Source organism: Peromyscus californicus, unplaced genomic scaffold, assembly GCF_007827085.1.
Source record: "Peromyscus californicus insignis strain IS unplaced genomic scaffold, ASM782708v3 Scaffold_8__1_contigs__length_139910024, whole genome shotgun sequence".
NCBI classification, from domain to species: domain Eukaryota; kingdom Metazoa; phylum Chordata; class Mammalia; order Rodentia; family Cricetidae; genus Peromyscus; species Peromyscus californicus.
In genome coordinates, this window is record NW_026294606.1 from 17,202,376 (window position 1) to 17,228,220 (window position 25,845).

General features: G+C 44.8%; 2 protein-coding genes across 4 annotated transcripts in view; one reads left to right on the forward strand and one right to left on the reverse strand.

The window, feature by feature from the left end:
* The window catches only part of Dek (DEK proto-oncogene), a 44,257-nt gene extending 26,780 nt beyond the window's left edge, over positions 1-17,477 (forward strand). Inside the window, exons 11-12 of the transcript XR_008215637.1 lie at positions 11,032-11,119; positions 17,367-17,477. The gene's annotated coding sequence lies outside the window, so the exon portion shown is untranslated. The remainder of the gene's footprint in view (positions 1-11,031; positions 11,120-17,366) is intronic.
* Kdm1b (lysine demethylase 1B) overlaps positions 1-25,845 on the reverse strand; it is a 42,053-nt gene that overhangs the window by 3,610 nt on the left and 12,598 nt on the right. The window contains exons 7-20 of one of the 3 annotated variants that reach the window (XM_052727213.1): positions 22,760-22,798; positions 20,590-20,803; positions 18,653-18,837; positions 17,515-17,691; positions 17,120-17,194; positions 14,012-14,149; positions 12,928-13,099; positions 9,933-10,060; positions 7,587-7,718; positions 7,005-7,079; positions 3,913-4,029; positions 3,062-3,187; positions 1,915-2,031; positions 378-530 (exon numbers count right to left, since the gene is read on the reverse strand). In XM_052727213.1, the coding sequence (XP_052583173.1) occupies positions 378-530; positions 1,915-2,031; positions 3,062-3,187; positions 3,913-4,029; positions 7,005-7,079; positions 7,587-7,718; positions 9,933-10,060; positions 12,928-13,099; positions 14,012-14,149; positions 17,120-17,194; positions 17,515-17,691; positions 18,653-18,837; positions 20,590-20,803; positions 22,760-22,798 (1,848 nt within the window). Of the gene's footprint in view, positions 1-377; positions 531-1,914; positions 2,035-3,061; positions 3,188-3,912; positions 4,030-7,004; positions 7,080-7,586; positions 7,719-9,932; positions 10,061-12,927; positions 13,100-14,011; positions 14,150-17,119; positions 17,195-17,514; positions 17,692-18,652; positions 18,838-20,589; positions 20,804-22,759; positions 22,799-25,845 lie in introns of all 3 variants that reach the window. The other 2 variants (XM_052727212.1, XM_052727214.1) reach the window with 2 other exon arrangements.

The window sequence follows — 25,845 nt, forward strand, 5'->3', positions numbered from 1 at the left end:
TCCAGCCTGGACTATAGAGTGAGGCCTGGTCTTAAAAGAGCATGGATACCAACTAAGTAAAATAGCTGCATTAAAAGAATGGTGCATAGAGACTAAATAAGCTATATTTTTAATATAACAGAGCAAGCCAGAGTGTAATATTAAATCATACAATGTCAATATAAATAAGAGGAAGATACACCTACAAGAATGATCTGTTCACAGGAAACTAGACAGTTAAAAATGGCTGCTAGGAGAAATATAAGGCAGGCTTTCAGAATGGACAGGGCTTCTACCATGTGCAGTCATGAGACATTCAAACATACTTGACTTGGGTTTTAATACTGAGCCATTTTTACTGAAAATAAAAAGATTGGGTTTGATGTCAAGATATGTACCTCACCAGCAAAAAAGACAGTTCCTTGTATTTCTTCAGCAATGATGTCATAGGCCTCACCACTTCCAAATGTCTTGACGAAACTATATGCCATCTGGATCCATGGCTCTGTGCTCCACCGTGTGACAAAATACTTGGTGGGATCTGGGATCTCCTTATGTGAAAACAAAAAATTATGTTTAAAAAAGGATCAAAAAGGAACTTAGATACACCACAACCCAATTGGAAAGAACTTTCTCCTCTTGTAGGCCTGAGTTCACTGTGGTAGCCTCCTAAGCAGCAGCACGTCTGCCCCTCCTTCCCATTAACTCTCCCTTTCCCAGCCACACTCGATCCCTCCACTGCTATGTGCTTCACCTGCAAAGACACATCCTGTACAACGAATGGTTACAGTGGCTATAAACTAAACTTAGTTTTGTCCACTGGCCTCTGACAAGCTTTAACATGAGAACACTTCCTGTAAACTACAGTTCCAAGTAACTAAAAAATCCAGGTGAAAACCAAAGCTGAGCATGACTGGGTCACCGTTATATGACTAGTTAGATCCTCTTTTACAAAGAACTGGCAACAGCTGAATGATCCTCAAAATTCTAATTTTGAGTCATTTCACTTCTGTTTCTACTCTTAATTAGAAGACAGGTCGTGGCTACTTCCAGATCTCCAAAGAATGAAAAAAGGTACCCGGAGCTCCTTGTAGAGAGACTTGTTTATGTGGTGCGCTAGAACATTTTAGAAAACATCCTTCTTTAAAAGGAATGTTGTATGTTGCCCGGTGAGTAGACAGCTCAGTGGCTAAGGGCACTTCTGCCAAAGCCTGATGACCTAAGTGATCTCTAGAACATAGTGGAAGGAGTGGGGTTATCCTCTGATCGATACATGTGTGTAATGGCATGCATATTTATACACATAGACGTTTCCTTTTTAAAGAATGTTGTAGTCAAAGCATTACAGCTTGGGTAAACATGGCAACTATAGAAAACGTGGCCTTTTACAGTCTTAGGAAAGGAAGATAGTGTAATTGATGTGATGGGAAAAAGATGACAGTCGTATTGTAGACTGCTGCTCTACAGCTCCGACAGACACAAGTTTAAGTACTAAGTCCATCCGCACGAACTTGGAAGTGTGAATCTTTACTAGGTAGCTGGATTATAATGGGGGTGTTAAGAGAAGGCCTAATTCAATATGACCAGCTCTGTCTTTAGAACACAGAAGGAAAAGGATTCAAGGATACCAAGGAAAACATCTGTAAACCATGAGGAGTCCTACAGAGACCAACCCAGCTAGACATCTTAATCCTGGGCCTGAGCCTGTGGAACTATAAATGACTAAGTAAGTCTCAGCACCTATGCTGTGGCATTTTGCTATGGCAGTCCCGATACTCAGCTGGTTATTCATGTGGAGAGGGAAACTGCAAGGAAAATTAATGTGGCCTGTCTTGATCTCTTTGTATTCAGTAATGCAGACTGGCTTCCAGTCCCACCTGCTCAGATCACATCCACAATAAGCATGTTAATCCTCTCAAGGAGGGTTTTTCTCACCTGCTCCTTAAACAGCTCCCGAAGGACGCCCATGCACTGCTGTAACACCTGCTTGTCATCCATGGTCCTAAGGGATGCCACTGCCTCCCCTGTGATCACGGACATCAGTACACTCTGCTGCTTTTGCAGGTCACGGGGGAAAAAAAAAAGCACAGGACACTTGCTGTAAAGGCTCAATTCCACACACAAGGGCCTCATTCTCCTATGCTGAATTTCATTGTGTCTCATTGTCCTTTATCTCTACTTCAATCCCCATCCATTCTCCTCATGCACATTACTCATTCCCCACTACAGTCCCCTGCTGGAAAGAAAGAAACACTCATGAAATAATGTAAATGTCAAATTCAAAGTTCCCTTGGCTGTTTATGAAATTTTGTTTGAGAAGCAGCAGTAAGTTTGAGAAAGAAATCCGCAGGAATAATTAAATACAACCTTCCATGGCTCCCACATGAAACCCCCTTAAAACATTTCCCCAGAGTGAGGAAAAGTAGGAAACGGTGGCTAGGTTCCTTTGTTTTGGTAGCACAGCTTTCTACCCCCAGGGCTGTACTCTAATTTCTACCTTTCGCATCTACTCCCATCACGGCCCTCACACGGACATCCCATATCTGACCTTCTAGAGCAGAGACAACAGTTAGGACGTTTGGTCCACCTCTTCACTGTGCTGTCGCTGGCCTTACCTGAGGAATTCACTTTCAACCTGAAAGTGAGCATCGAGTCTTCCCCCAGAGAGCAGAACTGATACTTTTAAGAAAACAGGGCAAGGACTGGGACTCTTTTCCCAATGGAAATGCCCCAGTCGCTGCATCCTCCCCAAAATATAAATACATACACAGATCTACGCAGTCGTGGTTCATTCCTGCTCCTGGCACATAATTTGCAAACCCTAACCTTTAAGAAAGGAATTCAAGCCGGGCGGTGGTGGCGCACGCCTTTAATCCCAGCACTCGGGAGGCAGAGCCAGGCGGATCTCTGTGAGTTCGAGGCCAGCCTGGGCTACCAAGTGAGTTCCAGGCCAGCCTGGGCTACCAAGTGAGTTCCAGGAGAGGTGCAAAGCTACACAGAGAAACCCTGTCTCGAAAAACCAAAAAAAAAAAAAAAAAAAAAAAAGAAAGAAAGGAATTCAAACCACACCACAAAACTTTACCTGGGGGTCCATGTCGTAGTATACAGCAAAGAGCCCTCGCTGGCTGGCACTGGGAGGAACATGACCAAAAAAGTCAGCCCCTTGAACTTTACTGTCCCAAAATCTATACGGAAACTGCAAGGCAATCTGGAAAGCAAGCCAAGAGAAGGGTAAGCGCCCCCTGTATCAATCAATCACAGGCCATCTCTAAGTACAACCTAGAAGTCTACTTAGAAACAACTACACTAGGTTCAAAACTCCCCACCTATTCAGTCCTGAACTTCCATAAGCTACAGACCACTCAAAAGGCCTAGTGTCTCCCACACTGCCTTGACTGCTAAAGGAGACCATAACGGCTGCAAAAACAAAAACAAAAAAAACCAAAAACCCAAAACCCTGGGCTCACTGGGACACAGGGAGAGGATGGACACAGGAGAACAAAACAAATTAAGAGCTGCTTATAGCAAAGCCAAAATCAGATAGCCAGATTCATTTCCCTGCTGGGCATGGTAGGCAGGTGAAACCAAGACTTCAAATCTACCCCTAGCTACATAGTTTGAAGGCAGTCTAGACTACATGAGACCCCATCTAGGGGTTCAAGAGAAGCGATTCTCCTAAAAGTAAAAATGGAATTCAGCTAGCCTTTTTTAATCCAAATTATATGAGAAATTTTTAAGGCTAAACTTTTTCATAATACCTCCCCCCCCATTTTTAACTGAGTAAATTGGTTCTTTGACAATCACACATGTATATAGTACATTCTGTTTACTTACTCCCTTTTGTTTGCCTAATTGTTCAAAAGGTTATTATCCAAACAAAACTATCAGCCAGCGCTATCTCTTGAGTTCTGAGGCTAAGGTAATTTAGGTCACCTTTTCAATGATGCCTGCGCCCAAGCTATTGATGGCCTTCATCTTCTTCTCTGACAATGGTGGATTAAACTGGATGGCACCTCTCTGTAGTATGGCCAATGGTACAGTGACTAATACCTGTGGGGAACAATTAAGACAACACAGCATCTGAAACTACCCATGCTTCTCAGTGGCTCAGACCAATACCTGAGCATTCTCTCTGCTCTACTTCCAGTTGTAAAACTGTCAATATCCCACTTTATGTTCTAAGAACAAGGGGTGTTATGTGAGATCACACAGGTTGTTCATTGCTCAATAGGGCCTAGGCAAAAGTAGCATCCACACAGGAATGTACATAAAGAACTTTCTTGATGGCTAGTGATAATGCTGGGTCAGGAGGGTAGCATACTTCATCTCTGAAATGCAGTGCTATTTATGGAAATGGCCCAGCCAAGCGTAGTAGTAAACATTTGTAATCCTAGCACTCCAGAGGTAGACACAAGATGATCAAAATCAGCCTGAACTACATAGCCAGTTCCAGGCCAATCAGATACACAGTCAGATCTTGTCCACAAAAAATGAAAATGAAAGAGAGGGAGGGAAGGCCCAAAATAATCAGAGCTTGTTCTGTCATTCTTAGTACCATGCCTGTCAATAGCCTATACAGGAAATGCTTGTCCTTACTGATCTCAGAATCAGACGACCACTTAAAACTAGGAGGCAATCATATGCTCCATAATTGATAAGCAAATCACAAGTACTAGGGTTATAAACTGTGAAACTACATGAGAACTTTTTAAGCAGTAAGCATTTTACTACAAGGTCTCAAGTAGTTTTAAAGGTCAAATTGAACTCTTGGCTAGGTATGGTAGCACAGGCCCATAATCCTAGCACTTAGAACGTTAAGGCCAACGGAGGCTACACACCAAGGACCTATTGTGTGGGGGGGAGGGAGAACCCTTGAGGCCACATAATAACAAGCCATCAAGGATAACTGCTGTCTCACCTTACCATTCAGAAAGTTCTAGTTTCAGAATCAACGAAGAAGTCATTACTACTGCTACCAGTAGATAGAAAGACCTGTACCAGCAAAACAGGTGTCTCCTGCCCTGCCTTTTGTCGTCATGAGACCTCTGCTATCCCTGCCACAGCAGAACCAAGCACCTTAGCCACTCTCAGCAGAGGCAGCAACAGTGAAGCAGAGCCAGACAGGCTCCACCTCCCAGATGTGTGTATGATTGGTTGCATCTCACTTACAGGGAAAACCTTAGCGGCAAGGGAGTCTGTAGGAAGAAGGAGGGAAAGAAATGTATCTGCCTTTCAATATCTGCAGGACTAGATGAAACAAGGATGCAGGTGGAGCACAACTGAATTCTCAACATCCTATCTACTCTCCTCCTCAAATACTCCATATATTTGGTTTAACCACCAATTTCAGAATCAAAGCAAGTCCAGAGTTCTGTGAGTTTTGTCACGCCACCCCAAAGTCTTAAAGTATAAAACATGTTCTCTCTCCTACAATCTATTTGCATGTACTAGCATCCGCAAGACCAAAATAGTCATTGCCAAACAACAGCTGACATGACAACTGCAAAAAAATAAGTAAAACCTAGAAGTCTTACCAACAAAACTCCCAAGAGTAGCAGCTCTTGAGTAAGCCACTAGGCCAGTGGCACAAACTCACCCTGTTGGGACAATGAGGCTCATTCTCTGCAAAAGAAACCTAGACTGAGTTACAGTCTGTCATAAGTTTATCTCCTCAGCTGGGTTGCAATGCTTTCACTCACATGTTCAAGAAGATATCCAATGCAAACTGATTAATATTAGCCATATAATAAAAATACTTGCTTTAAACATTTCAAAGTACAATTTGTAGCTATGCCAATTCATCTGGAAGGCCTAAATACAAAGGCTCAGGAGTGCATATGTCTCGCCAACATCAGCAGAGGGTAAGGGTGACCAGGCAGGGAAACACCAAGTATCATGTTCTCGTAGACTAAGATGCAGACACACAATTACCTCCGTTGAATAGTTAGCTGAGGTGTAATTTTAAAAGGCCGTACTAAGATGCTAGCCTTAGGAAGAACTTACATAGTAGGAGCTTACAGTGACACCACTGCCCAGTGGCTCCAGCAAGCTACAAAGAATCTCAGAGAGGCTTGAGAAACATACCCAGCCAAGTTCAATGAGAATCCCTGCAGGGTGCTGAGAGCCACTGCATGCTCTCCCAGCCAGCTGATGACAGGAGTTTAAGACACTCCCAACCCATGGCATCTCTAGGCCCATCCTCCCTGTGTGACATGCAAGCCTTTGTTTCTGTATGAATACTCAGGACTGTGAAAAGGTGTCAGACAATGGAGAGGAGAAAGCAAAGCTACTCTGCCGACAGGTGACAGGGTCCATCAGTGAGATCTCTTTATCATCATTCCAGCTCCAGAAATAACCAAGCTTTCAGGGTTTATTCAATCTCTATCCCAAGTAACTGCCTTTATTTTCCAGTACTAGGCTTCACATTGTGATTTCGGGAACGAGACCCAGCACCTTGCACTATGCACCTATTGAAGCTATTACCAAAAGTCCAAGTGACATCAAAGTACTTAAGCTCCATGAGAGTATAGTTTCAAGACGAAAACTTGAATTTAAAAAGAGTTCCATGGTAAAAGTACAGAATTGAAGTAACAGGTCTCTTCAATGCACAACTTCTCCAAGCCCTTTCAGCATCCCTTTCAACCCTAAGAAGGTTGTACTATATAACATTTCCTAAACTCATTTGACCAAAGCATTTTCAGGAGGAAGAACTGAGGATGACATCCAGGCCCTCACATTAGAGCTCAATCGAGCCATTTCTGGGAATCTTCTTATTCAATTATTAGGACCAGTATACCACAGAATCCACTTTAAGGAACACAGAATTCCATCTGCCATGTGTTTAGATGGTGCTTGACTATTTCAGATTTGTAAGCTACCCACAACTTATGGGTAAACCTACTCATTAGAAACCAACAAGTCTCTAGGCAGACTGCCACGGACAAACTGCTTGATAGCAAAGACTGTTTTCTTCTCCACAGGCTTGGCAGTACGGTGCTCTGTCCTAGTGGGATCCCAGCACCTACCTTTTGTGCAGAATGCCCCATTCCATCTGTCGTGGTAACTTGTACTTCATCTCCAGTATAATCTATACTTTGCACCTGTTTAAGATAAACATTTAGAAACAATGTGAGGGTCAGGACCTTTCCCACTCCCATGGCATGTGTGTGTACTGCTGAGGCTATGCGGACCAGTAAGTGCTGGGCATGCAGCATTCTTGAGTGGTTACAGTTGAACTCAAGAGTTAGTTTAAACATGTCAGGATAATGGAAAACTGTTTCTTATAGCACAATGTGAGACTGATCATTTCTGAAACGATGATGATGTCTGCCCATTGGGATGATGAAGTGTTAAGTTTAGGTTAGCAAGGTCATGAGCTACTCAAACACTATATTAGTGAACTGTGCCCAGGCCACTCTGGTTTCCAAACCCTAGGCACTACTTAACTGAGTGGATGCTGTGCTTCTCAGGCTACATTTGTACCCTCAAAGCCTTGGGAGACACTGGCTGACTGTCCACACAAACACCTATTCCCTGAGAATCATTCTCAGAGCTACAGATCCTTCCCAAACAAGAAAAAACCAGAGCCTCCCACCGTCCAAACTTACTGGAGATTTGAGGCGAATGTCTAGTCCTTCAGCCAGTTTTTCAATGATAGTGGAGTATCCAGGAGTTAGAAGAGTATGGTCACCAGCAAACTGTGCAAAGAATTCATTGTGGTCCCAGGAGCGTGCAGACACCTGGGAAACAATACAACATGTTAGGAATCCATAATGTAAACACACAAGCTGCCCTTGAGGATATCAAAAAGAGCTCTAGGTGGGAAAAGGCACCCAAGGCAGGAGGGCAGAGTACCAATCACAGAAGTGAGGACAACCAAGCAGCCCCAGCATACACCACTGTCTGGGTAAGGCAAACTGTGCGACACCCAGAAAAAGCTTACTTTAGAGCAAAAGGTCCAAACAGACATGGGAGCTCACGCCTCTAACTCTAGCACGTGGAAGACTGAGGCATTGCCCTAAATTCCAGGCCAGATTAGTCCTCAGAGTGAGAGTTCGTCTCAAAATAAATACAAGTGGACAGCACCCGAGGGACAGTATGAGGCTGTCCTCTGGTCTACACATGCACGTGTACACCCACACACGACAAATGAGGGAAGAAGGTTTAAATAATTTGAGAATGGGTACTACTCGTTGATTAAAAAAAAAGAAAAAAAGTTCATTTTATGCATCAGCTGAAGGGGATTCCTGCACAGCGAGGCTCCCTCCAAACCCCAGATTAGGCACAACCCACACCCAAACACCTGTTTTCACAGAGAGATCCTTTATTAAGCAGGGAAGAAAAGTTAAAGTGGCTGCTTTCTGACTCAGGCAGAAAACAGCAGCGAATGACCTTGCAGGTGTCGTTGTTAAGAGGGGAAGAAGGGAGGTCTGTGTTAGGATGGGCTAGGATGCGGTGGGAAAGGAGATGGGGACGAAGAAGGGAAAAGGAACAAGGGGAAGGGGCCAGGGGTATGTGTCCTGCAGGGACAAAGGACTCTTCTGTACAGAGGGGAAACAGATGTGACACACAGGCAAATGGTTTATAAAGGTAAAGGGGAAGCCCCATGTTATGATGAGGTGTTTAATGGACATGTTAATTAGGTGAGCCAGAGGGGGCTTCTGATTGCTGGACTTCAATACTTTGACAGCTGGACCCTGTAATCAGCCTCAGGTGGAAGCGGCCAAATAAGGGAATAGACCTTGGTGGCTACCTTTAGGAATGTAATCTAACAGTTTTTAGCAGGGCAGAGGGGGTGGGGGAGGGGCAAGACCTGCCACAGCCACATATTCCAGTGGGCCAGTGTCTCTTCATCAGCAACTCTGGCAAAGGCAAATTCTATGGCAGTCAAACTGCGTTTGTTCAACTCCACAGGAAAATACACCAAACTTCTCTCAGCATGGGAAGGAGGAGTTCCATAGAGGCCAAGACCCAGCATGCTTGGGAAAAATGGTTCACTTCAAATTGTAATGCAGAATAGCATGGAGGTGGAGGTGTCCTTCTAAGCAGGGTAATGGAGTGTTAGTTTCCCAGCTGGTTAAATGAGTTAGGTAAGCCTGAAACTGACTTCTACAAGACAAACAGGACAGAACTGCAATGCTGCATTATCTTGGTTTCTTGGAGCAGTGTTTTTAAACAACATGGCTCCACTAAAATGACTCTCAGGGCCACCGCACAGGATTGGGACTGGGGCTTGGGAGAGAGCAGCAAAGGACAAGACTATTGGCCCCTCTCTGGTCCAGCCCAGCATCTCCTCCTTGGAGTGTACAGAGTGAACTTCTTCACAGGCAGTATGGAGGCACAGGTCTGTAACCCTATCACCTGGGAGGCTGAGAAATGAGAAGCCTGAGTTCAGGACTGGCTTGGGCTACCGAGCAATACTTACCTTTAAAGTCAAATGAACCACCAGCCAAGTGTGGTGGTATGTGCCTGTGACCCCGGCAACATGGGAGGTGGTGGCAAGAGGCACTGGAGCTATGTAACAAGTTCAAACCTAGCCTGGGTTACAAAAGCACCCAGGAAGATGGCTCTCTGGGTGAAAGTGCTCATTGCATAAGCCTATGACCTGAGTTTGATTGTCAGAGCTTACAGTGAAAACAGAGAACCAGATCTGGAAGGCTGGTGTCTAACCAATAGATGTATGCAGTGGCACTCCAGCCACTGGAGAGAGAGAGAGAGAGAGAGAGAGAGAGAGAGAGAGAGAGAGAGAGACGGAGGGACGGAGGGACAGCAAGCCTCATAGAGCCTCCTGTCTCGGCCTCCTCAGCACTGAGATCAGAAGCCATGCCACCACCTCTGGTGCTCTCCCGGGGACTGGGGATCCAAACTCAGACCCACATGCTTATGCAGCAGCACTGTACGGGATGAGCCGGCTCCCCAGCTCATGCCGGAGTATTTCAGGCCCCCTGGCTCACCTGGTGCAGGCTGCTGCCACAGGCATACTCCAGGTTACTCAGATGGAACTGTAACACCTGGCCCTCCAGCTCGCTGAACTGGATGCCAGACTCCTTCACAAAAGCTCGGTAGATCTCCTCTATCTTCTCTGTGGTAGGAATGGATCAGAGCAAAACAATCAGTTGAGAAGCAATTTCCTGTCCAATTCCCGATCCTTCTTTCCCCAACAGAGCCCCAAACTTCCAGTCTTCCTAAGCAAACTCAGGAATAAGTAATAAGCAATAAACTTGATGGGGCTGAGTCCTCCGCAAGCAAATGCTTAATCTTAATGGAAACAAAGCTAGAAGAAGCTGGACATTAAAACATGTTAAGTTCCTGCTTAGTGAAGAAACTGTTTCCTCTCTGCTCAAGAGGTGGCAAAAGTATCCTTACACGTGCACAGACAGGAACGCCATGCCCTTCTGCTCTGACTGCTATGGCGTGAGGTTCCACCCTGTCTGTCCCCTTACTAATGAAAGTACCGCGGGAGTCTCCTGGGGTCTCTCGCTCTGTCAGCCATCTTCCTCAACACCACTAATGAATTCCTGGTGCCACACACAATTAAGTTTCAAAAGCTGACTGAGCAGGGTGGCTACCTGCTGGCTTCGCCCAAGTAGCAACTACGACCTACCCATTTTGAGGCTTGGCCACACAGCTCTTAAATCCTTTCAGGGTAAATCCTAGCCCTGCTGGACTTGCTTTCCCTGCTGTCTAGTTTAAGCACACCCTCCAGTGCCGTACAGCCTGGTGTTATCTAGCGGCTGCCTGCCTCCTTCCCCAGTGCTGTATGACAGGCATGTGCTTTAATTCCAGCACTAGCTATCCCATTCAACTGGAATTTTAACGAGACACATGCCTGTGAAATGGTTCTGATTGGCTTAACTAGACAATCGCAGCGGGGTGCATACTCAGTGGTTAAGGGCTCAGGCTCGTGCCTAATTCCAAGCATCTTAGTACAGGTTGGTAACTTCCGTGAAGACGACCACCCCCCCACGTCCCGGACTCCAGGTTTCTATGAAGGGCTGGCTACGCGCCTATCTGACTACAACCACCACTGACCATCTGTTGTTTTGTTTTCAGAGCTGGAGAACGGACTCAGCACCATGGGCGGGGTAGACAAATGGTCTCCTACTAAGACTGGCCCGAGCTCTTGACTTTCTGAGACAAGGTTTGTATGTATTAACAGTATGCAGACAACTGAGATGTAGGCAGAATACAGCCCTAACTTCATAGAGATATATGTATGCACTATCAAAACATTTTAAATAAAAGATTAAGCTTAAGCAATTACTTATAAATTATTCTTGGGCCTCCTTTAACATTTTGAAACAAGGCCAAGAGAAAAAGCTGTAACAAAGTGGGTAACTAAGAAAGAAATGTAAAGAAAACCCAGCCAGTGTCTGTCATACAGCTGTAAAACATTGAGAAGAGAGCTGGTGTGATGGCACCACCTAAAATCCCAGCACTCTGGAGGCTGAGGCAGGAGGACTCCAAGTTTAAGGCCAGCCTGGGCTGTATGGTGAGACTGTCTCAAAAAAAAAAGAAAAGAAAAGAAAAAGTAAAATCTGGAGACTTCTCAAGTCAGCCAAGCAATTTCAGTTCCAAGAGGTTAACAGCTGCTCAGTTGGTCTGGGCACAACACACCTGATTCGATGGCCCTACTGCCTGAGGGTATTTCTGGGAATTCTGTCATGGCTGTCATGTCTGCCAACACCTTTCCAACAACGATCTGTGGGTCAGGTCTCTCAAAGGTGGCAGAGGAGGAGGGTGGAGAGAAATGCCCTGGGTGCCCATTCATTTAATTGTCAACTTAATACTGAAGCCATTCAGTGAGGGATTACACATACCAGGCTGTCTGTGGGGGATCGTCTCAGCTGCCTTAAAGGATGTGGGAAGACACAGCCTGAAAGTGGGCAGCAAATTCCCGGGTTTGGGGACCAGGACTGTGTAATTAAAGGATGCGTGCATTTCCTTCTCTTTGCTCTCGACTGGGGATGTGACGTGACCTCCCTGTTAGGATGGACTGTAACCGAAGCTAGATAAACCCTTCGGTCAGAGTCTACCACAGCAACAGAAATGAAACTCTAACACCAGCTACTGAAATACAGTACATTACAGCTGAGAACTGAGAACATGCACAGCAAAATACACAGAGAGATTAACATATTAGAGAGTTCAAACAGTCACACTTAAGAAAATACCATGCCTCCAAGAACTACAAATGAAAAATAAGCCGGGCGGTGGTGGCGCACGCCTTTAATCCCAGCACTCGGGAGGCAGAGCCAGGCGGATCTCTGTGAGTTCGAGGCCAGCCTGGGCTACCAAGTGAGTCCCAGGAAAGGCGCAAAACTACACAGAGAAACCCTGTCTCGAAAAACCAAAAAAAAAAAAAAAAAAAAAAAAAAAAGAAAAATAAGAGGTCACAAAATTGTGGGTTACATAAACAGAAATGTAGGGGGCAGTAGACAACGTCCCAGCTGGTTCCTCCATGGAAATGGGTCGCCACAGGCAGTCAAGGGCTTAAGAGCTGTGATTACTATTGCCCATTTAAGTACCAAAGTTCTGATCTGATATGCTAACTTTAAAATATGCATTAAGCAAAACATACTTAAAAAAACTTAATCTATTACAACAGAAGTAAAGAAAGGAAAGAAATCCTGGTATTCAGAGACCTTCAGAAAGTATATATGGGCTAACAACTATAACCATATGCATGGAGGGCTTATCACACGTTTCCATAAAAGTAAGTTTCTCTGGGAGACTGAAGTAAATGTTTAGATAATTTTATTGAACAATATACCACTCAAAGTAAGGTGTGTGTGTGTGTGTGTGACACACACACCAGCACCAAAGGTCCCCAGGGAAGTTCTGCCCACCTCTGAGAAAAATCTGCAGCGTTCAGTGAGAATAATGTATGTGAAGACTGGCCCTCCTGCAGACACTGAGGGAACCATCATACCACCGTTCTCCCCATACCTCCTAAAGGGACATCTTGGAGCAGAGTCTTATCCTTCCTCCACTCAGAGACAACATCCAAGAGAGCATTAAAATGAAAATCCATGCGCTTGTCAATAGTGGGGTCAGTTATCCGTCCACCTTCCTGAATTAAGTCACATCTTTCTCCCAACTTATGCATGCTGATGCCAAGCTTCAAAATAACAAGAAGAACAGGGTGAAAGTCTTTCCTGGAAAAAAATACCTACAAGTTCTAAGCTAAAGTTAGGCAGCGCTCTGCAGAGAAGAGTCTAAGAACTCAAAAGAGGCTGTGTGCTCAGTGGGGGACAGCGAAGCAAGGAAGCAGAGACTAGGGTCAAGTCGGAAGCACCCCACTTTATGAGGGTGACAACAACTTCTCCCAGGCAACGCACTCTACATTTTCAGCTCCTATTTCAGGTGCTGTGGGCTGCCTGTCCTTATTAAACATCCTGTCTCTACTTCAGATCTTCATGCAAATAGTCATAAACACTCAGAGAAGCGAAACCTTTCGGGGGAAACAATCACCTTAGACCTACCAGGTTGGCAAGATAACAGACAGGGTGCTAGGAGACTGACTTTCAGAGAAATACCGTCCTTTCTAAGTATTAATTATGCCCCAAATGTTACATGTAAACTATCTCATGTAATATTTGGGTCATACTTAAAACTAAAAAAAAAAAAAAAAAAAAAAAAAAGATTTATCTGAAAGACAAACTTACCTAAGAACCCTACATTTTCACCTGATACATCTAGCAACCCTGGGCTTGATTATGAACCAATTAAGTGACCTGAAAATGATCCACAAATAAAAATTAAAGATCTTGGGGAAAGTCTTTTAAATGTCTAATGGGAAAGGCATATGTGTAAGCATTCTTCTGTACTTTGCAGAGGGTATGAAGGAAGAAGTTGTGTATGCTGTCTACTCTGGAAGCACATTAATATATACCCTAGCCCACCCCAGCACTGAGGATGCTAGCAGGTACTTCACCAGAGGGCCATACCCCCAGCTCCATATTAATCCTCTATGCAAACAGAGACAAGTTTTCTCTCCTTTGCCTACAATACAAGTCTTTAAGACACTCACTTGCTCACACATTAGTGCTACTGGGTTATTAATACAGCCATTGACAATCTGGGGTCCTCTTCCCACTACGACGCCTTTAAAAGACTTGTCATCCCATACTCGGCCTCCGATTCGATCTTTGGCTTCCAGGACAGTCACCTAAAAAGATAATTGGGGAATCTAAACAGAACAGTCATACCAGATGCAGAACTACAAAAATGTAGTGACTGTTAAACAACTCCATGCTTAGAGACTGTCATATTTCTACAGAAGCCACTGTAGCTAAGCATGAAGAGAACCCAGGCACACATTTAAACCTGCCTCCCTTTCACCAGGCGTGAGTGGGTGCTCATCCAGCACTTTTCTCAAATCAGGTGCGATTCAGTGAACGAGCCAGGTGGGCAGCTCATACCTCTAATACCCCAGCACTCTGGAGGTTGAGGCAGGAGGACTGCCATGAATTTGAAGCCACCCTGGGCTACATAGTGAGTTCTAGGCCAGCATTGGCTACAGAGTGAGACCCTATCTCAAATAGATAAAAAAAAAAAAAAAGATTTGATGAATGAGTAAATTCATCACTGAAAACTTTAAACAGCATTCCACAAGTTTGTTTTGTTAAATTTTGTGTGTTTTGTCGAAATACACACGTCTGTATCACATGCAATGCAGTGCCTTTAGAGGTCAGAAGAGGGCATCAGATCCCCTTGTAACTGGAGTTATAGTCAGTTGAGCCACCATGTGAACACTGGCAATCAAACCCAGGTCCTCTGTAAGAGCAGCCAGTGCTCTAACCACTGACCCAACTCTCCGGCCCCTGCATGAGTTTATTTTCTTTCTTTTTTCCCCAATTTTAATTTGTGTGGCAGTGGGTAGATTTATGCGTGTACATGTGTGTACAGGTGTGCTTGACGGTGTTCGTGAGACAGGCTATCTCACTGAACCTGGAGCCCTCCCTCCCCTTTGTACCTCGACCAGCTGGCCAGCCATCTCCTAGATCCACCTGTTTCCAGTCTCCCAGTGTGCTGGGATTATAGACACATGCTGCCACGTCTAACATTTATGTGATGCAGGGAACCTGAACTCAAGTCTTCATGCTTAAACAATGAACAATTTACCCACAGAGCCATCTCCCAAGTCCCTAGAAATCACATTAAAATCTAGTTTAAATCATGAATGGTGGTGGCATGTGCCCGTAAACTCAGCATTTAGGAGGTTGAGGCAGGAAGCTCAAATGTGAGGCCATTTTAGATTACATGGGAATTCCCTGTTTCAAACAAAGCAAACAAGAGCTATGTTCAAGAGCTGAATTTTCCATGAAATACCTATTCCTCAATGTTGCTAGGCCCTTCTCAACTATGTAAGTATGACCTTAATGGAATCAGCCGAATCCAGCGAGTCCCACACCCATCTCCCAAGTTTCTAATGCCAGTGAGATGCAGAACTGCTCTCTGGGAGCAGGCAAGGTCTGTATGTGACCCTAGGACTCCAAGTGCCTTGTCTTGGGGTTACAGTAGGTGCAACTTGAGTGCTCCTTTCTACAGTATCAGACACTCACCTCTGGGCCCTCAGAAACACTACTCTGAATTGTTCTCTCCCAGTTAACCGCTGCTCAGGTTACCCAGAGCCCTCTACCATCTAACCTTAAGGGAGATGGATGGTCTCCTAAGCTCTCTCAATCACTTGAGAGAGTAGCGAGTCCTCCAGGCACTCTTTCCCGCCCCCACCCCCGACCAACATATCTAGGAGGGTTACAGCCCGTGGCCCCACCTCCCCACTCTTTCTCCGATTTTAATAATGAGCCACATGTTTCTATCTCTTTTTAGTATACAAGGGCTTAACATTAAAGGCAGCCTCCCCAGACTCTGGATATTAATAGCCTCACCTGTAATATAATCTTGAGGTTTCCCAAGTAAAAAGCAAACAAGAGACACTGAGCCTAACATCTAATACTGAAATAACATAAACACTTTCTGTAGCTCACAGGAGGGATTTCCTACCACAAACACTTCCTCCTACCCAACTGACTTTCTTGTTTTGCTAGTAGTATGACGTGACCCACAACTTGAGTCCTCTATCTACCCAGGAGAAAAAAATCTTCTAGGCCCAGCTGTTGAGCACTGCTCTGACAACCTGAACCATGACTTTGAACATGTCACCAAACAGAAGGTCCTGTTGTTTATTTAACTTTGCCTTCAATGAAAAGCAAAGTACTTGCAAAATTTTAAACAGAAGAATGCGTCCAACTTAGCAAATCAGAAAAAGCTAGGTGAAGGTTCCTGATTTGATAAGGATTAGATACCAAATTCTGAGACAGAGTCTCACTATGTATTCCTGACTGGCCTAGAACCAGAATGGCCACCAACTCAGATCTGCTGGCCTGTCTCCTTAGTACTGGGATTCAAGGTGTGTGTGGACCTCTGTGCCTACCCTCTAGCAGTCTCTATCTTGGCAAGCTGTGAGCTGGAGCAAGGCATTTTCCAGCAACTGGCACACTGTTCTGCCCTCCCTAGGTGCTAAGCAGTCATAATTCTAGCTCAGCCATGTTTTCATTTATTCCATCCTGCTTTCAAAAGCCATGGCTTTTGTTTTCCCAAGTAAGAGTCCAAGGATGACTGGTTTGCATCAAGAAATTTGACGACTAGAGCAGAGTGCTTGCCTAGCATAACAGAAGCCCTGGGTTCCATCCTCAATATTGGGGAGGGCGGAGAAAAGGAAAAAAGCTAACTGGGTATTTCCATGCTTTCATTTGTTGCCCCAAACTATTCCATCACCTCCACTGGTTAATAATAAGCTGCCAAGAACTTGTGTGGATTCCAGGTTAGAATAGCTGAGTTCCTTCCTACCGTCTAGTGCTCCCCAAGCTCTACCTGCTCTGACTTACTCAATGCCAAAGCCAAAGCTTCTCTAGGACCTACTGTAAAAAGATGTGGTGTTTAAGGTCAGCACTTGAGAGGCAAGCATGTGACCTCAGTTCTAGGCTAGCATGGGCTACAGTGAGACCTTGTCTCAAAAGAAAGCAGTGTGTGTTATTCTTCACTAAATTTAGGAACTGGTCTCAAAGTCTTACAAAATTTGGAGCAAAGGAGCAGTGAACCATCTGTCCCCACCTCCAATTTCCCAGAGTCTCACCTTCATCCCAAAGTTATGTAGTTGCCTAGCAGCTGCTAAGCCTGCTGGACCAGCCCCAACAACCAGAACCGATTTCTTCAAAAAGAAAACAAAACTCTCGTTAGAACAGTGGTGACAAGGTGCTGTTACAGTTGCTCTGGAAGGTTCTAACTGCCACAGTGTTAGACTATATTTTTGGTGTCACTAGGATTTGTTTTCCTATGGTACATGACAGTACCTGTCTTAAGTAACCTCTTTTTTCTTACAGCCTGGAGAAACTGCTGCTAGTCTCCTGGGAGAAAGTCTTCCCAAGTCTTCCTTCTGCCAGTGGTTTCCGTGGCTTCTAGTACTACCATAGCAACACACCATCCCTTACCACGACCAAAGGCAGAGCTGCTGCACAGCCAGTTGCTTACATTGTGGTAGTGTTTAGGAAGAAGATGCTGGCCAGGTTCCACAGTGAGAACTCCTGTGTTGATGAGGCCTTTCCTCGTCATAAAGTAAAGAATCCTCTCTACTTCCTGAACACATCGAATGCGCACAAGGCCCCGGACGATGATGTGGGGAATGCACTTCTGAGGAGTAAGAGCTTCCTGTATTTACAAGGAAACCAAAACCAACAGCAAGAAAGTAAGTCACCCAATTTAAAAACAAACAAAATCTAAAAGACAAAAACTAGGGCTAAAAGTTTATTTTTACATTTTGTTGTTGAGAGAGGTTCCCACTTTGTAGCTCTAGCTGGCCTGGAACTCATTATGTAGACCAGGCTGGCCTTGAACTCCCAGAGATCTGCTGGCCTCTGCCTCCTGAGGGCTGGGATTTAAAGGTGTGTGTCACCATGAGCTGGCTAGTTGGCTTTCTTTAAACTTAGCATTCCTGCTCCCCCGCTTCTGGTTTACCTTCCGTCTTTTCAAGCACATGCTATGTCGATGCCCTAAATATTTATGCAGTCCTACAGAGTTAAAAGCACTGAGCTTGCTTGGCTAGGGACAGAGCTTATCATCCCCTTTTTGAGTGCTTTCTGCCTTCCTGGCAACACCCCATTCTTTGAACCAAGCCTTGCACCTTCTCATGCACTGTCTCATTCTGACTCCATATGGTCCAAAGCTGTTCTCAACAGGGGCTGACCCTGTCTCTACTTGAAAATGCCTAGACTCATACAGATGAAGCATCTCTAATTAGAGAACATGCAATCTGAAATCTTCCAAATTCTGAGTGCCAACAGAATCCTTAAAAGTTTCAGATCTCAGAGCATCGGAAGGCTTTCTGGACTGGGATGTACAGCTGGGGAAGCCTATTCAAGTACTCTGAAATTTTTTTTTTTAATTCCAAAAGCTGAGGTCACTTCTGGTCCCAAGTGTTTCAGATAAGAAGTTGTCAACATGTATTCAATTGTCAACATGGAAGTGGTACTCGAGTCTCCAGAGCAGAGGCCAGGGATACAGCAAATATACTACTATGTGTACAGAACAGCCCTCCCGCACCCTTGAAACACTCCTTTCCTTCGCTGCCGCCCTCTCCTCCCATGCTGCTGCAGGGTATGCCCTCACTTACTTTGCAGTTTGTGTACCATAGAGCGAGGATGAGGTTTCTCAAAGCTAGGTACATGGTGGGGTCTCGAGAATACTCTGGAAACTCATAAAGCTCATCCAGCTCCATCACATCGGGCCTCACACACAGGGCTTTGCCACACTCATTGGGCTGGTAGAAGGGCTGGAAGTAGCGGTTCATGCCTAGAACTGACAGGTGACAACCAAGCAGCTTCTGTAAGATGTCACTTTCCAATCTGCAGGAAGCATGTGCACACGTGTACACACACACACACACACACACACACACACACACACACACACACACACACACACACACAGGGGCTGGTGATATGGTTCAATGAGTAAAGATTCTCGCAACCAAGCCTGATGACCTTGGTTCAGTCTCCATGAAGGAGAGAACCACTTTCCTGAAGTTGTCCTCTGACCTCCCATATGTGTTGTGGCACACACACACAAATGTAATTTTTAGATTTAAAAAGAACAAAAAAATGCACCACTTTCAGATTATAAAGTGGAATCCCTAAGCACTGATAATGTCCCAAGCTAGGCTATGTTCCAGGATCCAGAGTGTCCTATTATTAACATACTAGACGCTAGTTTTATAAAGTTGGGCAAATGCTATAAAGGTGTTGTTTTCAAACCCACTTCTAAATGTTTTCCCGTGTCATTAAATGTAACTTTGGTGGCTCTGTGTCTTATTCAACCATTCCCCTCTCCTGGGCATTTAGATCACACCGATCACATTCACAATTATAAACAACACCAAAGCAAATTTCTTTGCACGTGCAGTCTTGAACTGATTGACTTTAGGATAGCATCTTAGAAAGGTTTGCTAGTTCAAAGTCTCATGGTAAGGTGTCTGCTACACAGTGCCAAACTGTCTTCACGAATGTGCACTCTTTTAGTACTTGAGTGCCCAGCTCAGTGCGCCCTCCTCAAAACACTGGGAGCTCCCACAGCAGCACTGGCCTAGATCTCCTCACATCTCCACTGTTAAGAACCATCTAGTATTGGGCCTTGAATGGGAAAAAAATCTAGTTTCACAATAAAAAATGTGGTTTGTTCATGCATAGATGTGGGGTTGTTAGAATTCCTTTGGAGCCAACAACATTCTGTCCTGACATGAAATTCTGTATCTTTTGGAGTGTTGTTATCTCTACTGGTGTCATTAGAGACAAAAAGATGAGGAAGGAGGGGAAAAAATACTAAAAAGCAGTGCTCACACAGCCCAGGACTTCCTTCTGTAAGTCAGAGTCTGTGAAATCAGTAAATGGCACAGCTATCCAACCCTAAAACAAACACTCATCAAATCCTATACATAATAACTGTTAGGAGTTATAGGTTTTTCACGGTGAGTATACATTGTATACAATGCTACAAAAGAGCCACAGTGCCATCCTCCTTCACCATCCACAGGGACTTAGTTCTAGGACCCCCTACCCACACAAGTCTATCAAAGCCACACATGCTCAAGTCCCCTATTTAGATGGTGCAATATTTGCATAGGTCCATCTCTAGATGACTTTTAACACCTAATATAATGTAAATGCTATAGAAATAGCTGTTACTGATCAGAAACCCTCTCTTCTGACCTCCACAGTCACGAACACACACACACACACACACACACACACACACACACACACACACACACACACACAAACGCAAGCACGATAAAATCTGTAATACAGAATCTGTATATAATGAATACAGACAGAACTTAGAACTTTTCCCCAAGTGGCTTTCCGTCCAGGTTGTCTGAATCTGTGATGCAGAGCAGGTATATATGAAGGCCAACTGCATAACCAAATGCATGCAACGGTGAGTGCTTTCTATCATGTCACATACATTGAAAGAGGGTTCTGTAGTTTGCTTACCCTTAAATTTCCAAGGAGGGGGCAAGGGATGGAAGGAAGGGGATACCCAAACATCTCTCACCAAGTGGAGAGGGGGCCGCCTTGGAGGGCTCCATCTTCCCTGGGCTGGTACTGCCGGTGGTGGCTGCGGCACGATGCGTGCTGGTGCAGGAGGGGCTCATGCCGACACAGTCAGGGTAGTAGGCGGAGAGCAGTGGGGCAGCCACGCTGTCCTTCAGCAAGGGAGGCTGGATAAGCATGGAGTACCACCAGTGGTTGGAAACTTCCAGCACTCTCTGTGATTTATCAGTGAGAAGGAAAGGGGAAATGTACATGCTGAGGGTAGATACCATCTTTAGCCACAGCCCTCCTGTTCCACCCACATCCAGACTCAACAGTTCTCAGAGTTGCATACAAAGAATCAAACAAAAACAGCTAAGGATACCCAGAGACAGTCTTTCTTAGGTAAAATTCTTCCCCAAATACAGAAAGCCTCCCAAGAACCAAAAAACCAGTAACACTGGGTAAGCATGCTGCTTCCCCAATATCCCCAGTCCACCTCCACCAACCCCCACTTTTGCTGTCATGGTTACACTTTAAATGTCAACCTTCTGCTACCTCAGAAGACCTAAGGAAGGTGTTTCAAATGAGTTATTGTCGAGATCAGGTCAGCCTGTGGGGGACTGACTGTCTTGACTGCTAAATGACCCAGCCCACCAGGAGTGGCACTATTTCCTAGGCTGAACTCTGAACTGTGTTAAGTATGAAGAAAATTATCTGGGGGAAAAAAGAAGCAAGTAAGCAAGGATGTGTTTATTCTCTGTGCTCTTCACTATGGTTATGATGTAACTAGGTGCTTGAGTTCCTGCCTTGATTTCCCCTCAATAATGGACTCTAAACCTGGGACTGTATGCCAAATGAACCCTATTATCTCCTACACTACTTTTTAATCACAGCAGCAGACATGAAACTAGAACATTTGCTCAGCTCCAAGCCAGGAATTCAGCTACTGACATCCAGAGTTTGGCATCTTAAAAATCATGAATCTAGGCTGGGCCTATTCTATTTTCTGGATCATGTAGCTCAGAAAAAAACTGAGCAGACCCGCCATCTTGCTATAACCCTCTAGTTCTCTCTTTGCTGGAAGTCCACCTGAAGGGTGATGCTCCAAACCAGTCCCCACATTCTGTAAGTGAAACAAACAGCAACCAGGAAGCTCTTGCTAGCTGCTAGTCCTGGCCGTCTGTCTAGGACTGTGTCAATAGCATCCCTGCCTGGGGATATATAGCTAAATGGTAGCATGCTTCCTTAGCATGCCCAAGGCCAGGATTCATTCCCCAGCAACACGAAAGCAAAGCAATTTGTCTTCTCACCTCACGAATATGGCCTCTGTCCTAAAGTCAAGGCTCTTTTGAGTATAAAATGGCCTTCATAGTAGAGCCAATGGAGGAGGTTTTCTAATCCCACTTCGTTATTCTCCCCTCTCTCTATAAACTCATCCTGCCTACCTAAAGTCCAGAAACCACCCGGTCCACTGCTTTGCTATGGAAATGAAACTTAAAAACTAAAACAGAGCAACTCCTTCATAGAAGAGAATAGATTCAAAGTGGATCTAACCCAGGTCCCTTCTCCCTTTGTGTGAAAACCTGCTGTGGTCCTAGAACTTGAGATACTGAGAACAAACTACCAGACCTGAATCACAGATAATCAGGACTTGAGAGTTTAGCAATTTAGAATATTTGAAATCATTTTAAACCAGATCTGGTTACATGGCAAGTGGACTTTATCAACTCAAAATTTGCCAGAAACAGATGGATTGTGCCAGGGCATGGCCAGCTGGGCATGCTAGACCCACTTCTGTATCTGAGTAGGAACCTTATGGTCAGAAAGCACCAGCAGCCCTACTGCTGAGTCCAGGCCAAGACAGTCAGACCATGACCATCCTGCTCTTTGTCTTGGAAGGACTCAATGGAGGAAAGGTCACAGCCATCCTTAACAAACAAGATTGGGAAGTCTCGTCCCTGCAGGAGGTGGAAGCGTCTTCCCTGTTCCCTTTAGTGGATAATCAATTTAGGGAATGACGAATCCATAGCACCACTTCCACCATCTACTATTGTGGGCTTTTTCACAGTGCACTCACATGCTGGAGTCCAAAGGCTTTGGTGGACATACACAGGTGTTAGTCATTTACTCAGAAAACTTATCATTAAAGGCCCAGTTAACTCCGATCCAGAACATGCAGAAATACTCACTAGGTCCTCAGGGAGAGAACAATGATCAGGGATGTCAGTCTGCAAAAGAAAACCAAGTCTGAATTGTTTCCACAACATACAGTATTAAGTGTTCGTTTCCTTTCAATATCTTTCAATATGATAGCTCCTTTCTTTCTTTGTTTTAAACTTTTTAACTAGCAAAGAAAAATGTTTGACATGTCACTAGAACGAGAGTGTGGGAAGATGTGTACTTTCATCAAGATGTTCCCCCATGAAAACAAAGGGCTGTACCAGTAGTAGAGAGGGCTATGACAAGATACACCCATCTGGAATACACAGAGGCAAGGCATTATCTCCTGGAACTAAAGCTGTGCATCAGATAGACATACCCAGCAATTTTCACCTTGGTGCATTTCCTAGAGACCCTTGTAACATGTGCACCAAGCAATGTGCTACAAGAAAGACCAAAGGCTGGGATACAGCTCCTAAGAGTTTGCTTGCCTAGTATGCAGGAAGCCCTGGGTTCAATCGCTAGCACTCTACCAAAGAGAGCTCAAAAAAAAAAGGAAGAATGTTCAAACCAGGCATGGTGACACACAGCTGTAATCTCAGCACTTTGGAGGATGAGACAGAAGGATGGCCAGTTCAAGCCTGCAGTACACAATGGGTTCAAAGCTAACCTGGATGATTCACAGACTCCAAAGCTAGCCTGAGCTACATAGCAAAAACCCAGTCTCAAAGGACAGAAAAAGCAAATAAAATTCTATGTAAATTTCTGACACTCAAAGAAATTTTGTTTGTGATAGAAGAAAACTAAATACAAACCAAAGTTCATCAGCAACAGAAGAGGTACGCTGAAGTATACTCAAGTGATGTCACGTTACACAGCCGTGAAAGACCAAATGGTAACTACATGCCCCAGCACAGATGGGTCCCAGCAGCAGTTCTGCAATAGCTCACTGCATGACTCTCTTTGTGTGAGGTTCCAAATCAATCAAAGCCAAATCCATACTACTGTAAGCCAGAAAAGTAAGCAGGCAATTTACTCTGGGGGAGCAAGGTTGGACACTGTGACTGACGGGGTCACCAGGGTACCTGCCGAGTATTCCATTTCTGTACTGGGGGCCAGATAAGCAGGTACTTGTGAAAATGTACTGGCTGGGCATTTGGATTTGTGCAACTTCTGTTTCAACATAAAAATGCTGCCTGCCTAGCTGAAGACTGGGAGGGCACATCAGCTAGCAGCTCTAGTCTCAGAACACATTCCAAAGAAACTCTTACATGAGTGCATTAAGAGAGACTTGAGCAGGCTGGGGCAACAAGACTGCAGGAAACAGCAGAAACCGGCATGATTTACAAAGAAACTTCACCTCTCCTTGACCAGGGAAGCAGATGCTGTGCGGTGGATCCACACCATTCAGACACTGCTCAGCAAGAACACACCAGAGCTTTAGGCATCAAACACCTCAGTGTTGAGTGAACAGAGCGAGTAGAGGAAGAAGAGCAAGACGGTGTGTCACACACACACACTGTTCTCACTGACTGAAACACATCCTCGGTGTCTCCCTAGGCCCTGTTCCCACTAGTGCAGCCACTCAATTTGAAGGGGACTCACCCACCCACTTTCCTAGGCCCTCGTACTTTTTCCTCCTCTACCATTCGGAGGCCTTCTACCTGGAAGGTGAAGCTAAGAATCAATCATGGTCTTCAAAATCACTAAGTCAATTTTAAGTGTGCCCATAAAATGTGTGTGTGTGTGTGTGTGTGTGTGTGTGTGTGTGTGTGTGTGTACAGGAATGCACATTAGCCCAAATTAACCATTCCAGAATGTATACACACTCCAGAATATATATGTGAATATACTCAATTTGTCAATTAAAATTAATCAACCGGAGCTACACAGTGAGCCCTGCTCAGAAGAACAAGCAGTTGAAAATTCGTGGCAGGTGTTAAGGTGCTTCCCATAATCCCAGTACTCACAAGGGTGAGGCAACAGGACCATCCCAAGCTCAAAGCTATCTCCAAACTGCCATTATTCTGCCTTGTGTAAGATTCAGAAAATGAAAAGGGTAAGTATACTTGGAAAATATTCAAAATGGATGCCTATCTAGATTATGTAAAGAATCCCTACAATCAGGAAGACGGACTCACTATCCAGAACTATTAAACTTCCACAAGCACAGCACAGAAACAACAGAAGAGACGCCACCATCTGTCAGAACACAGACCACCATAAGGAGACAGTTCTTTCAGAATCGAACCTAATTCTGCCATGGGACACAGCCTACTCCCAACTCACCCACACAAATACAACACAAGATACTCGTACAGAATCATCACTAGTTCACTCACACAGCCAACACTTCCAACACAAACTTCCTTCCACATGGCAGTGTGGAAACAAACCGGCATGCACACACGCACGCAGACAACGCAACACTACTGAGAAGTAGAAAGAAAATACTGAACAGGCGAGGCTTGCTGTCTAGTGCCTGGATTGCAGCTATGCAGAAAACCGAGGCAGGGGGATAACAAACTGATGGTCTGCCTGGACTATACAGAGTAAGCTCAAGGTCAGTCTGGGCAACTCTAGGAGATGCTACTTCAAAAAGACAAAGTAAGAAGAGGGCCAATTACCCAGTGTGGTGGGTCAGTGCTTGCCTAGCACAGTGAGGCCCTAATTCAGTGTCCAGTGCTGCAAGCACTACAGTCCAAACAAAAAGCCCTGCTGATCCATACAATGTAGACGATCTTTTTTTTGTTATTGTTTTTATTATTTATGTGCATTGATGTTTTGCCACAGGTGTTGGGTTCCCTGAAACTGGAGTAACAGACAGGTGTAAGTTGCCATGTGGGTTTTGGAAATCGAACCCGGGTCCTCTGGAACAGCAGACAGTGCTCTTAACCATTGAACTATCTCTCCAGTCCCCTTTGTTTTGTTTTAAAGTATTTTTTACCGTGAAAGACAGCAAACACTGAAAGGGCATACACTGACCGATTCCTGTTTTATGAAGTTTGAGTCAGACCAATTAATCTATGGGGATGGAACTGGAATAGCCGACTCTGGAGATGTGGAGGAAGTAACTCTAAAGTCTCTAGGATGAAGGAAATACTGCCTCTTAGGC